Consider the following 12,177-nt stretch of genomic DNA (forward strand, 5'->3'; position numbering starts at 1 on the left):
AGCTCCAGAAGGTTGATTTGGAACCGGGACTCCGCTGGAGACCAAAGGCCTCTGATCTCCGCCTCTCCCATGTGGCCCCCCAACCTAGGAGGGATGCATCCGTCACTACTACGCGCTCCGGTTGGGGTAGGGAGAGGGATCTGCCGCTGACCCAATTGCGATCCGTGAGCCACCACTGCAACTGTCTCGCAGTGCCCTCCGAGATCAGGACGTGGTCAGACAGGTTGCCCTGATATTGAGCCCACTGAAACTTCAGATCCCACTGCAGAGCCTGCATCCGCCACCTGGCGTGATGCACCAGCAGGATGCAGGAGGCCATCAGCCCCAGAAGCCGCAACGTCAACCTGACCGAGACTCAGGATAAAGGCTGAAAGATCGGAATCAGAGCCTGAATATCCCGAACCCGCTGTTCGGGAGGATAAACCCGAAATTGCGCCGAGTCCAGAACCGCTTCGATGAAGAGGAGCTTCTGAGAGGGACATAGATGTGACTTCGGCACGTTGATAGAGAACCCCAGCTGGTTCAGGAGGTCGGCCGTAGTCTGGAGGTGGGAGAAGACTCTTTTTTTTAAAACCTTTATTGACATCAAAAGGAAAGACAAGTCGAGGCCTACAACCAAGCCGGCCGGCCGCAATGTGCAAGATAATCAGGAGTCACCAGGCAAATATTACATAATCAATCAATACAAAGCAGAGGCCGTACAATCGCAGAAGGGGAGAAGAGATACAGAAACCAAAGGGCTAAAACACAGGAGTAAATAAGGCTTAATTTTATAATATGGGGAGAAGACATATGACAGGCTCACTTTCAATACGGAGGCATCCGATATCCCAAACCAACCTCAACATTAATAAGGGGGCATGGGGGCAAAATATCGGGGGGACAATACAATGCATTCAAGAAAATCAGGATACATGAAACACAATCAGCCCCTGAGCATTATCCTCCTAACATGCCCGCCACCCAAGACACTACCAAGCCAGAACAGAGGGATCGGAAAAACAATGCATCAAGACCAGCCCGTCATAGTAACCTCTGGGACACAGGAAGGAAAAAAAAAAAAAAAAGGGGGGGGACGAAGTGGGGAAGGGGAAGAGGAAGGGAAAGGAAAATGGAGGGAAGACAAAATAAAACAATAAAAAGAAATAAGAAAATATGAAGAACGAAAGGAAGAGGACACGCCGACACAGGCCCCCCGTGGCGGGAAGACAGGAGACAAAAGGAGTAGCGGCCCAAGTGGGGGTATGGCGATCGGGGAGAAAGACAGCCGAAACATAGCAGGAGGATTAATGACGCCACACTCCCCACCCGAAACACACCATAGGAGGTCGGGACAGACGCGGCCTCACGAAAAAGAGATACAAAAGGGCCATAGAACCAGAAGACAAACAAAAAATAGAACCCAACCCACCCGTCCCACCCTGCACCCCTGTAGAAGGCTATAGCCCACCCTTCAAACAGCGTGCCTGTCGCCCTAAACCAGAACCCGAAATATAGCGAGAAGTAAGAAAGAAGAAAGAGACAAAAAGGCAACAAAAGCGGAGAAAAGAAGACAGGAGGGAGGAGCAGAATAAACATAATCCGAACGGGCGGCCGCAGCCCTCCGCCCAACCAGACAAACAGTCAAAAAATGACCAGGACGACACCCCATCACGTGCCACAAAACATTAGGAGAAGGGGACCTCCCATCTTTCTATGATTAAAAACAAATATGCTACTAAATCGTATACCGGGAATCAAACGGAAGTCGTACATTTCACCCCCAACCCTTTCGAACGACAAACCCCACCCACCACAAGGCAATGTAAAACCACATACTAAATACTAAATCAGCATAGAATCGAGTGGAATGGTGACTAGCATAGTTACGTGGGGGATAGATAGATCCACAAGGGAGCAATAGTCCAAACAGAAAGTATAGATGCATCAAATATCGCAGCACGAGCAATGAAAAACAGGAGTTCAGTTGCGCCACTGGAGCGGGCGAGGTGGCCCCGATTATAGACACCGGCAAAGTCATCGAAGCAGGCACAGGAGGCAGTCCACCAATAGTTTCAGGCAACAATGTCGAACAGGGTCGCAGTACAGCATCCAAGACCCCGGGTTCCGAACCTTGAAAAGCAGGGCGCCCCAAGGTCACCGACACACTACACGATCTTCGATCAGTGGCGGAGACACTCAAGTCAATCGAGGGGGGCGAGGCAATGAAGTCTTCGAAACAAGAGGGCGACAAGAAGAAATGGCCACCCAAAATGGCGGCAGATCGTGGCGTACCCACCGAGACGCCCAGGGCCAGGGAAGCGTGCAGGGATCTCAGGGCTTCCAGGATATCTCTGACCGTCGGCTCACGTCCACCAGATCCGCTCCCCACACCAATAGGCAACACGGGCCCGCCGCCACAGGGTGATTCTCGTTTCAGAGGGTCGGCCGCCATTTCGTGAATCAGCCCAATCGCCGCTCACCAAGACCCCCGGAAAGAACAGTTCTCAAATGTAGGACTTTACAAGCTCCGGGGTCCCAACAAGGGCGGTCTCGATGCCAAAAGGATGTCCGCCCAAGACGGGTCTCCACCAGCACCGGTGCCCCAATCAAGCGGAGTCCGGGCCCCGAGGACCAGGGCCGCCGGACAAAGCAGCGGCGGGGAGAGACCCCTTCACAGACTCAGGTCCCCGGGCCTCTCACCCACGTCGGCCGCGCGGCCACCAGGGCAGGCCCGGGTCAGGATCGCCGGGATCTTCGCACATCGGCTCCCAACACTGGTTCTCGCTCTCGGCCGGGGCCGAGAGCCGTCGGATCCCACCGGCCAGGTCCCGGTCTAAGTCTCGCAGAGGCCCCGATCTCTCAGAGGCCACAACTCCGGAGCCACTGCACACCGAGATCCCGGGGTCGGATGGTAAGTACAAACAAGCCGTTATGTTTCCAATGCCCCAAAAATGTGTCGTCCCCGGACAGGATAGAAGACAGGATAGGCAATCAGGACGGAGGGCTGCGAGAGCAGAGCTAAAGGGCGACCATTACGGCCGCGAGCTAGGCTCCTCCCCCCGGAGAAGACTGTCTTGAGAGAGCCCGCCTTCAACAGCCAGTCGTCAAGATAGGGGAAGACTGGAACCCCTGATCTGCGCAGATGAGCTGCGACCACCGCCATCACTTTTGTGAACACCCGAGGGGCACTGGTGAGGTCGAAGAGGAGCAAGGAAAACTGAAAGTGCTTCTGGCCTACCGTGAACCGCAGGTAGCGCCAGTGGGCTGGCAGGACGGGGATGTGGAAATACGCGTCCTGCAAGTCCAACACTACCATCCAGTCCCCAGTGTCTAGGGCAGCTAGGGCCTGAGCCAAAGTCAGCATCTTGAACTTCTCCTGCCAGAGGAAGCCGTTGACGCTCCGGAGATCCAAAATAGGGCGTAGGCCTCCTTTGCCTTTCTTGGCAACCATAAAGTAGTGGGAATAGCAACCGCGTTCTACTTCTGGCCCAGGAACGCGGGTGATGGCCCCCTTAGCCAAGAGGGCCAGAACTTCCTCCTGCAGAAGTTGCACTTCGGTGGCATGGCTGGAGGGGTCGCCTCGAAGGGGAGGGAGTAGCCCCTTCGGACGATTTGCAGCACCCACCTGTCCGACGTGATGGTATGCCAGTGGAGGAGGTGATGGCGAACCCTGCCCCCCACTGGCATCGAATGGGCCCGAAAGGCCGGTCTAGGAAGGATTAGAGGCAGATGCTGCGGGGAGGATGTGGACTGACACTGCCGTTGTCCCCCGGCACCGCCACGGCGGTAACCACGTCCGCGACTGCATTGAGACTGGTTCTGCGGCCTGTGGCTGGCTGGACGTGTGGGGGTGCCCCTTCCTTGGCCACGAAAGGGGCGAAAAGCAGAAGTTTGCTGGCGCTGGCCTAGGACCAAGGACTTGGCCGTAGCCCTGGAGTCCTTAAAACGTTCTAGTGCACTGTCCGCTTTGTCGCCAAAAAGGCAACGGCCATCGAAGGGCATGTCCATGAGCATGGCCTGGACATCCCCCGAGAAGCTGGCAGACCTCAGGCAGGCGTGGCGACGCATTGCCACCGTCGTGGAAATCGCTCTGCCCAGCGAGTCCGTAGTGTCAAATCCAAATCTAATTGAGTACCGTGCTGCATCCCGCCCCTCCGCCAGGGCTTGGCGAGCCGTGTCCGGGACTCCTCCGGACACTGTGGCAGCACTTCAGCAAACGTATCCCACTAAGAGTGGGTGTAACAGCCCAAAAGGCAGGCGGTGTTGACAGACCGCAGCCCCAAACTCAGAGAGGAGAACAGTTTCTTTCCAAACTGATCATACCTTTTGGATTCCCGATCCAGAGGAGCGGTCAGGAATACGGTCTGGGACGTAGAGGCCTGGATTACCAGGCTCTCGGGGGTGGGGTGAATGGACAGAAAGCAGGGGTCGCCCGGAGCCAGCGTCAGGCCACGTTCTGATCCACAGGGAGGCCTGTAGACGGCTTGGACCAGGTGCCCATCAGAACGTCGGTGAAGGCCCCGTTAAACGGCAGTAGAGGCTCCGAGGAGCTTGCCTGAGGTTTGAGCACCTCAGTGAGGAGGTTAGTCCTCATGGCCGCGACAGGGTGCTCAAGAGCCAAGGCCTTGGTCGCCCTGTTCCACAACAAGCTATAAGTAGCCCCCTCCTCCGAAGCCGCGGCGTCGGGACCCGAGTCGACGACGGCGCCGGGGCCGAAGCAAATGACGTCGCCGAAGTCGCCGGCCAGCTAGGGCTCCCAGTTGGGTGCGAAGGCGCCTCGACCGGTTCCGACAGAGGGAAGTGAGACCTCATGTCCTTGAGGAAAGCACTTATAGCAAAAGTTACTTACCTTTGGTAACGATATATCAGTAAAAAACAGTAGTTAGTATTAGATTCCTTACATTAGAATACCCCCAGGCGTCAGACTGGATCAGGAAACTTTTGCGTAGCAGTACCCTTGCGCGTAGGTAGGCGTCGTCTGCGGCTCCGACATATAGAGTCCACAAACCCCAGAGGTATAACAGGTTAAAGCCAGGTGTGACCTTACTCTCTAAAGTGGTAGCTTGGTCGAGCAGTAAGGCAGTACCAGAGGACAGTGTAAAGCATTTGTTGTACACAGTCAGCAAAAGGTTTCACACACTCAGGGACTGAACTCTGGGCCAATTGTTTTTATATCAAAAGATATAGTTGTTTTCTTTTTAGAACCAACAGGTATAAAAATGTACTTTTCACGAGATGAGTACTCATATATAATTACTTTGCAAAGAGGCAATACACTTTGTAAACACAATAGGTACAATGGTTGCAGTAGGCAACACAATTCTAAACACAATTTAACATTGAGCTCAATGGGTTTTCTACATAAATGCAGCTTGTTACTTTATTGATTACTTTTGTAGTCCCAGGACTGGATCATACATTCAGTCTTGGGGTCTAAGCTGGAAACAGTTTAGCAAAAACGATTTGGCTGTTGCTATGATTTTTAAGTAATATAAAGCTATTTCAAAAGTTCATACCTGTTATCCATGGGATGAAAATCAAGTTGCAGTAAAAGTAAAGTACGTTCTTGTTACTTTTGTAATCCAGGACTGGGCTCCTAAGTCCAGCACTGGGGTCTCTACTTAAAACAGTTAAGCAATTACGTTTCAGTAGTAGGTACGATTTTTAAGGAATATTTGTAATTTTCAAAAGTAGACAGAAGAAATTTCACAGAAAAATAGTCAATAGTTTCCTATAGCAGAAATTTAGATTACTAGCAAACACAGTTGTGATTACTTTTGCGGTTCAGTACTGGGCTACAAGGTACAATACTGGCTTCTCTCCTGATTACAGGTGAGTAATTCGAAATTCGTTATTTGGCTGATTTTAGATGAATATTTTAAAGTTTCAAAACTTCGCACTTAGAAGATTTTTCGAGTCTAACCAGTCAATGTTATCCTATGGCAGGAAAGTGAGTCATCGGTTTTCAGGTGAGTACTCGACTGGTGAAGTGAAGGTTCTGGGCATAGACTCAGGGGTCCCCCAGGGTCAGGTAGGTACAGTTAGTACAACCACAGTGGCGGCCGGGTACAGAGGTAGTTAGGCCCAATGTAATCCAATGAGAGGCAGGGGGCCTTCGGTTGGTGGCTGCTGGCTAGCAGGCCACGTGGCTGTGGGAGCTGGGCTCCTGGTCACTTGCTCAGGGCAAATGGGGAAGTAGAATAGGGTACAGGTTTCACTGCCAGGAGTACTCGGGCGGCTGGGTGCAGGGTGCTTTTGAGCAGTCGGGCGCTCAATGTTATCCAATGAGAATCTTGAAAAGGGAACAAAGGCTGCAGGCTCGGGGACGGTGGATCTTCAGGAGCGACCAACACTTCGAGGGATAAGTTGGGATCTTGGAGGATAGGTAGGCACCCAGGAGTTGGGCACAGGGGGCCATGGGGTGCCGGGTGCAGGGGTGTCTTTTGAGGTAGAGAAATCTTACCCCCTGCTGGTCGAAGCCGGAGGGGTCCTTTGTCCTGAGGCTGCAGGCGTCGTCTGGGTCGTCGAGGAGGGTCCTTGGGCACTGGATTCCGAGTCAGAATCGCCGGGGGTATGTCCTCAGGGTCTTGGTTCACTCCAGCACAGGCCAGGCTCGGCGGGTGCAGAGTGTGCAGGGTTCGCGGTTCCAGGCTGATACCAGGGCTTGTTACTTGCTTTAAGCAGTATCACTGCTCCTGTGAGACCCAGGTAGTCAGAGTTACAAGGCAATCAGGTCCTCCGGGGTTTTTGAGGTTGCTGACCACTGGAGACGCCGGGGTTTAGCAGGAGCAGGTTTGAGGGTCGACAGGCCGGTAGGACTGGGGCCAAATCAGTTGGTGTCTTCCTCTTCTTAGCAGCTGCACGGCAGGTCTTCTTGTTTCTTGTTCTTCTTTCTTGTTTCGGTATCTGGATCTAAGGAAGGAAGTTTCAGGGAGCCCCTAAATACAGAATTTAGGGGCGTTACAAGTAGGGCAAGGACAGGGACCAATAGGTCCCTGTCCTGGGGAGGGTACACCCCCTAGCCTGCTCCTCTCCTGTGGGAAGAGGGCAGGAGCCTAGCTGTGATTGGGCAGGGCTCCCCATCCTCAAGATGGCCGGAGCCCGGGGTCGTGCTTCACCTAGTCTCCCCCACCTGAGGGGTGGGGTTGGCATAGGCTAGCACACCCCTTCCTGACGTAGTTTTTCCCGCCAGTCTTCCCGCCAGAGTGGGGGGGGGGGGGGCAGTTGCTGGGTACAGCAAATGGTCTGGAGAAGCTCACAGAGGCGGCATATCTTAGAAGCTTCCCCTGCCCATCCTGGGGGAGGAGACCTAGCACCTCGCCCAGGATGTGCATGTCCATTGTTGCAGGCCAAGGAGAGTGGGGGCTCTCCACCCAGGGGTCTAGCAACATGTCTGCTGTGTGGCAGCCTCTGCAGCCACTCAGCCCAGACGTGGATTGTAGGTTAGATTTCAGGGGGCATCTCTAAGATGCCCTCTCTAGTGCATTTTACATTAAATCCCACACTGGCATCAGTGTGTGGGTTTAATGTGCTGAGAAGTTTGATATCAAACTTGTCAGTATTCAGTGTAGTCATTATGGTGCTGTGGAGTTCGTAAAGACAACCTTCCAGCACCATATACTCTTAATGGCATCACTGTACTTACAGTGCCCAGGAATGGCCCTGGGAACTGTAGGGCCACAGGGCTCATGCACTTGTGCCCACACCACTGGCATAGGGCACCCAGCTAGAGGGGTGGCTGATGTATGTCAGGGCAGTGGGGTTGTGGGCATGGCACACAGGGATGTGTGCCATGTCGACTCTTTGTTTAGTTCTGCACCTAGACACTCAGCCTGCAAAGGCAGTGTGTGGGTGTCAAGGTACAGGGCCCCTAAGGGTGGAACAATAAGTGCTGCAGCCCATTGGGGTCTTCTCTGGTCACAATGCCCTGGGTACCTAGGGTGCCATTTACTAGGGACTGATATGTGGCTAGAGATGCCAATTGGGTTTAGGCTTTAGTATAGTTTTTAGGGAAGGAACACAGTCCCTGGGTACCTGATTGGCAGGGACCCAGGGTACACCTAGGAAAAGTGCATCAGGTATCAGGCAAAAAGTGGGGAGGTACTGCAGCAGAAACTCACTTTCTCACAGATGCGCTGCAGGAAGTGGTTGATGGAAACAGTTGGAGACTAGCAGAGGGGTGTCTGCTTGAACTATACCCCTGACCCAAACAGGACAGAGCCTAGACAAATTGTATTGATTTAGCATTCCTTCTAGTGTAACGCCCAATGATAAGCATTGGAAATGTTCAACCCCATAGAACATAGCACGGAAAGGAGGACATGGTGCAATGGGGCAGGGTGGAGGAAGGGGTGCTTCGCAACGAAGAGTACAGGGGCTTACGGAAAGTGCTGATTGCGATAGAATGGGATATCCTCTTAGAGACCTTTAAAACTCTGGATACTGTATGCACACAAATTTCATCTGCATAAATCCTAGCCTGTATTCGGTCTAGGGGGCTCCATAGAACAATTGTTGCTAGCCTTCCATCACCAGCCTTGGATTAGCATGAGCACACACCTTCACATATCCTATTCCACCCTGGTCACATCATTGTACGATAATATGTTGTAATTGGTATGTAGACGCGGGTGTAATCTGCACTATCCATGTCATAAATATCCTTTCCGATGTCAACATTATGAGTTTATACCTGCTAGCATATGAAAAAGGGGGGGGGGGGTTAGCAGGGTGGTAGACATTCAAGGAAACTGTTTGTGGAAATAGCAGATAGTAGCACATAATGTATTCCACTTTACCATGTATATGCATTTATTACACCCTGCATGACTGGATATTATGTGCTTACTTCTTTATCAAAACTGCGAGGATTGTATGTGCTTTTTAGAAACCCAATAAAGTATTTTTTTTAAATATGTTCTATTTTTACTATAAAATAAAATATTTAAGACTGATTTGAATCAAAATGTATTCACCTTTTAAGAGGTCAAATTACAACTTACCAAACTCTCCAATCTTTTTGCCACTATTGATGCAAATCTTTGCTCTCCTGCCAATTCAGAAATAAGGAATACATATTCTGGAGCAGTCACTTGGTTTGATCGATGGGTTCTTCCTATTCATTCAAAGAAAAGGATTCAAGTGTAATTAGCAGATAGTTAATCTTTTTAGTTTGGGACAGAAAATTATTATAAAAAATAAAAAAAGAATTGGACAGTATGTTACATAATACAAGACAATTGTCCCGAGCACTCAAGAGTTCAATATGAAATTAAACGTCCAATCATGGAGTCGTAAGGTATCCGTAGTCTTTAATTTGGTCCACCAATTCTCTTTCTCACTTTAGCTTCAGTACATAAATCTGTATAAACCAGTAATGCACTTTACACAGCCGACACGTGTTTCGTGGTATGGCTTATTAGCCTCCGACTTCATTGGGGCTGTGAATAACAAACACACCATACCAAATTAACTAAAGGAACTCAAAAATAACATACCATCCTCCACAATTCGGTGCACAGTCCAAACATATATTACATTAATGTATAAGTGAATAAATCCAACGTGACACATTCTGTCCAAGGGAGGGCGCCACATGCATGCCATTGCGCAATATTGTTTCTGAGTCTTAAGAGAAGTCAAAATAATAGTGTGATTACAGGATTAAAAAAGATCACCGCAAACATGAGTAGTATATAGTGAATGAGAAACCAACATCATGCAAGTGAAAAACACTGCAGTTACCTAAATTGTCATGCTCACCCCTCTATGCCATTGCAGAAAAGAAACTAAGCAAGTCAATGAAGTGTAAAAGACCTTAAATGTAGCAAATAACTTTTTCTGCTTCCTTATGTTACGCTAATCAGGTACAATCAACATGTAGATATTGTAGAACATCGGTCCTAAATAAGTGAATAGAAAAACAATGACAATAAGAACCAGGTATCTCTAAAGTGAGGGTCTAAACACCTACAAACAGAGGAGAAGCATAACAGAACATTCTAAAGACAGCCACAAGTACAAGGGTCATCCCTAATAAAGTAGCTGGACGTTTTAACCTGTTGATCCAAACTGTACAGCTGTACACAGCAGTTGGATATATGTGGCAATAAAAACCTGAAAAGGGGAAAAGAACGTATGCCTTAAAAAGTGAAACAATGACAAAAATAATTAAAAAATAGTAATTAACATGTAAAGGTATTCCCCATAACAAGGAGCTGGTTCAAATAGCGAAATGTAATATCTTCACACCTAGTTACATGTACAAGTTATTTACCTTCGGTAACGATCTATCTGATAGAGAAGTTGTCTAGCTGCAGATTCCTTAACTTAGGAATGATCCCTAGGCGTCATACTGGATCCGGATTTTTTTTTGCAGCAGCACCGCTGGCCGCCTGGTGACGGCCCCGCACGACTCCCGCTCTGACGTCAACAGACGTGACCTCAGCGAGGTCTATAAGTCCCTCCCGGGGCGCTGACGTCAGTTTTCTTTGGAGAAACTTTTCCGCGGAGCCACCAACAAAACTGCGAAAGTACGGGAACAGTGTGCGAAAAAGGGAAAAATCCGTAAGACAAAGGAATCGGATGATGCACATCATCATCATGAAGGACAGTGTCACACACTGTATACAAACAAACCAAAAAGTAAAGGCAGAGCATCGCTCAGCGAAACAACCCAGCAAAGCGAAGCATAAACCCTCCCCAGAGGCTGAGCAACATGGGAAGAATGTCCCTACAGACAACAGGAAGACTTATTACAACGCAGAACTATACCGGCCAACAAGAGTGGAGCACAGGAAGAACAACCCACTACGAGATGACATTACAAGGAATGGGGCTTGTGAGAAGTTGGCCTGATATATGATGCTCACTAGTTCTAGTGATCACCTTGTATCAGTCCAAACAACCCTTATGGTGATTGGTTGTAAGTCAACCTTATAGACCAGCTATCCTAATGGTAGCATGGACAAAGCAGTCTTAGGCTAAACTCTTTTGGCATGTGAAGCCAGCTGTTTTACCACAATATAACCCCTTGAATACCAGATGAAAGGACACCACACAGGTTGTTATGAAAATAAACAGTATATTTATTAATAACAACACCTCTGAACTCTGTATGAGGTCAGAGGGCTAAGCACATGACAATCTCTTACGAAAAACACTACAAGTTGCACAAAATTACAATGGTGCCCTAGGGGCAGGACAAACCATATACTAAGTAAGTGGAATGTGAAAGTCGATAAAAGGAATGGAGCTGTCCAGAGGCTGTAGGATCGATGGGACCACGCTACACTAACTTCAGGTAAGTAATAGGAGGCCCACGGAACGCGTGTGCAGAGTGTGAACTCACACGCGAGATGCGTAACAACGTCTATGGACAGTACAGATCAAGTTAAAAGGTAAGTACGGACAATCCTGACTAGTTAGGACAACGACTGTGGAATTGGACACTAGGACAGTTAGACTACCCTTGAGCACCGAAATGCTCTCGTTACCTCACCCACGGGCTGCGGGTGCATAGGTGCCAAAGTGTGTCGGGTTCTCGCGTTGAAGTCAATAGAGCCTGAAAGAAAAGATGCTGCAGGCGACCAGGAGGAAGATCTCAGGTGCGATCCAAGGGTGGATCGGTGAAGAAGAGGACCTGAAAGCAGAGGGGACAGTGTTCAAAGTCACTAGCCAGTGACCGGTGTGGAACCAGGAAGGAACCAGGTGCTGTCGTCGCGATCAGGTGAAGAGTGGACGCTTGACTCTGCAGCCACGTGGACCAGGAGGATTCTTCGACGACCAGGATGGAGGCACGAGCTGTCCCACGCAGGCTCTCGCTGTCGGCGGTGTCGGATCCGGGATTGGAGTCAACAGGCCTTGGCAAAGGCAACCCACGCGGTGAAGGGAAAAGACGTCTGGAGAGTCCGGGGTGCCCCTCTTTTGGAAGGGAGCAAGGGCCAGTATGGAGCAACCAGACCAGCAGCAAAGATTCAAAGGTTCATCGTCTAGGAGGCCACCAGCCAGCCGGCAAGTGACCAGACAACGCGTCGAGCAGCAAACAAGCAGAAGGGCCCCACGCAGATCTCGTGGATGCTGGAGGACTGATCTTCGGTGCAGGGGCTGCTCGGGGCTGGGGCTTCTCAGTCCCCAAAGCACTTGGTCGAGTTTACCTCGGGAGTCGTGCTGGAAGCGAAGGGCAGTTTCTTCCAA

General features: G+C 50.3%; 1 protein-coding gene across 6 annotated transcripts in view; it reads right to left on the reverse strand.

The window, feature by feature from the left end:
* SBNO1 (strawberry notch homolog 1) overlaps positions 1 to 12,177 on the reverse strand; it is a 1,344,504-nt gene that overhangs the window by 322,849 nt on the left and 1,009,478 nt on the right. For all 6 annotated transcript variants that reach the window (XM_078667602.1, XM_078667600.1, XM_078667599.1 and 3 more), the window contains one exon: positions 8,985 to 9,097. In XM_078667602.1, coding sequence (XP_078523728.1) covers positions 8,985 to 9,097 — 113 coding nt within the window. The remainder of the gene's footprint in view (positions 1 to 8,984; positions 9,098 to 12,177) is intronic.

This window comes from Lissotriton helveticus, chromosome 11 (genome assembly GCF_964261635.1).
Source record: "Lissotriton helveticus chromosome 11, aLisHel1.1, whole genome shotgun sequence".
NCBI lineage: Eukaryota > Metazoa > Chordata > Amphibia > Caudata > Salamandridae > Lissotriton > Lissotriton helveticus.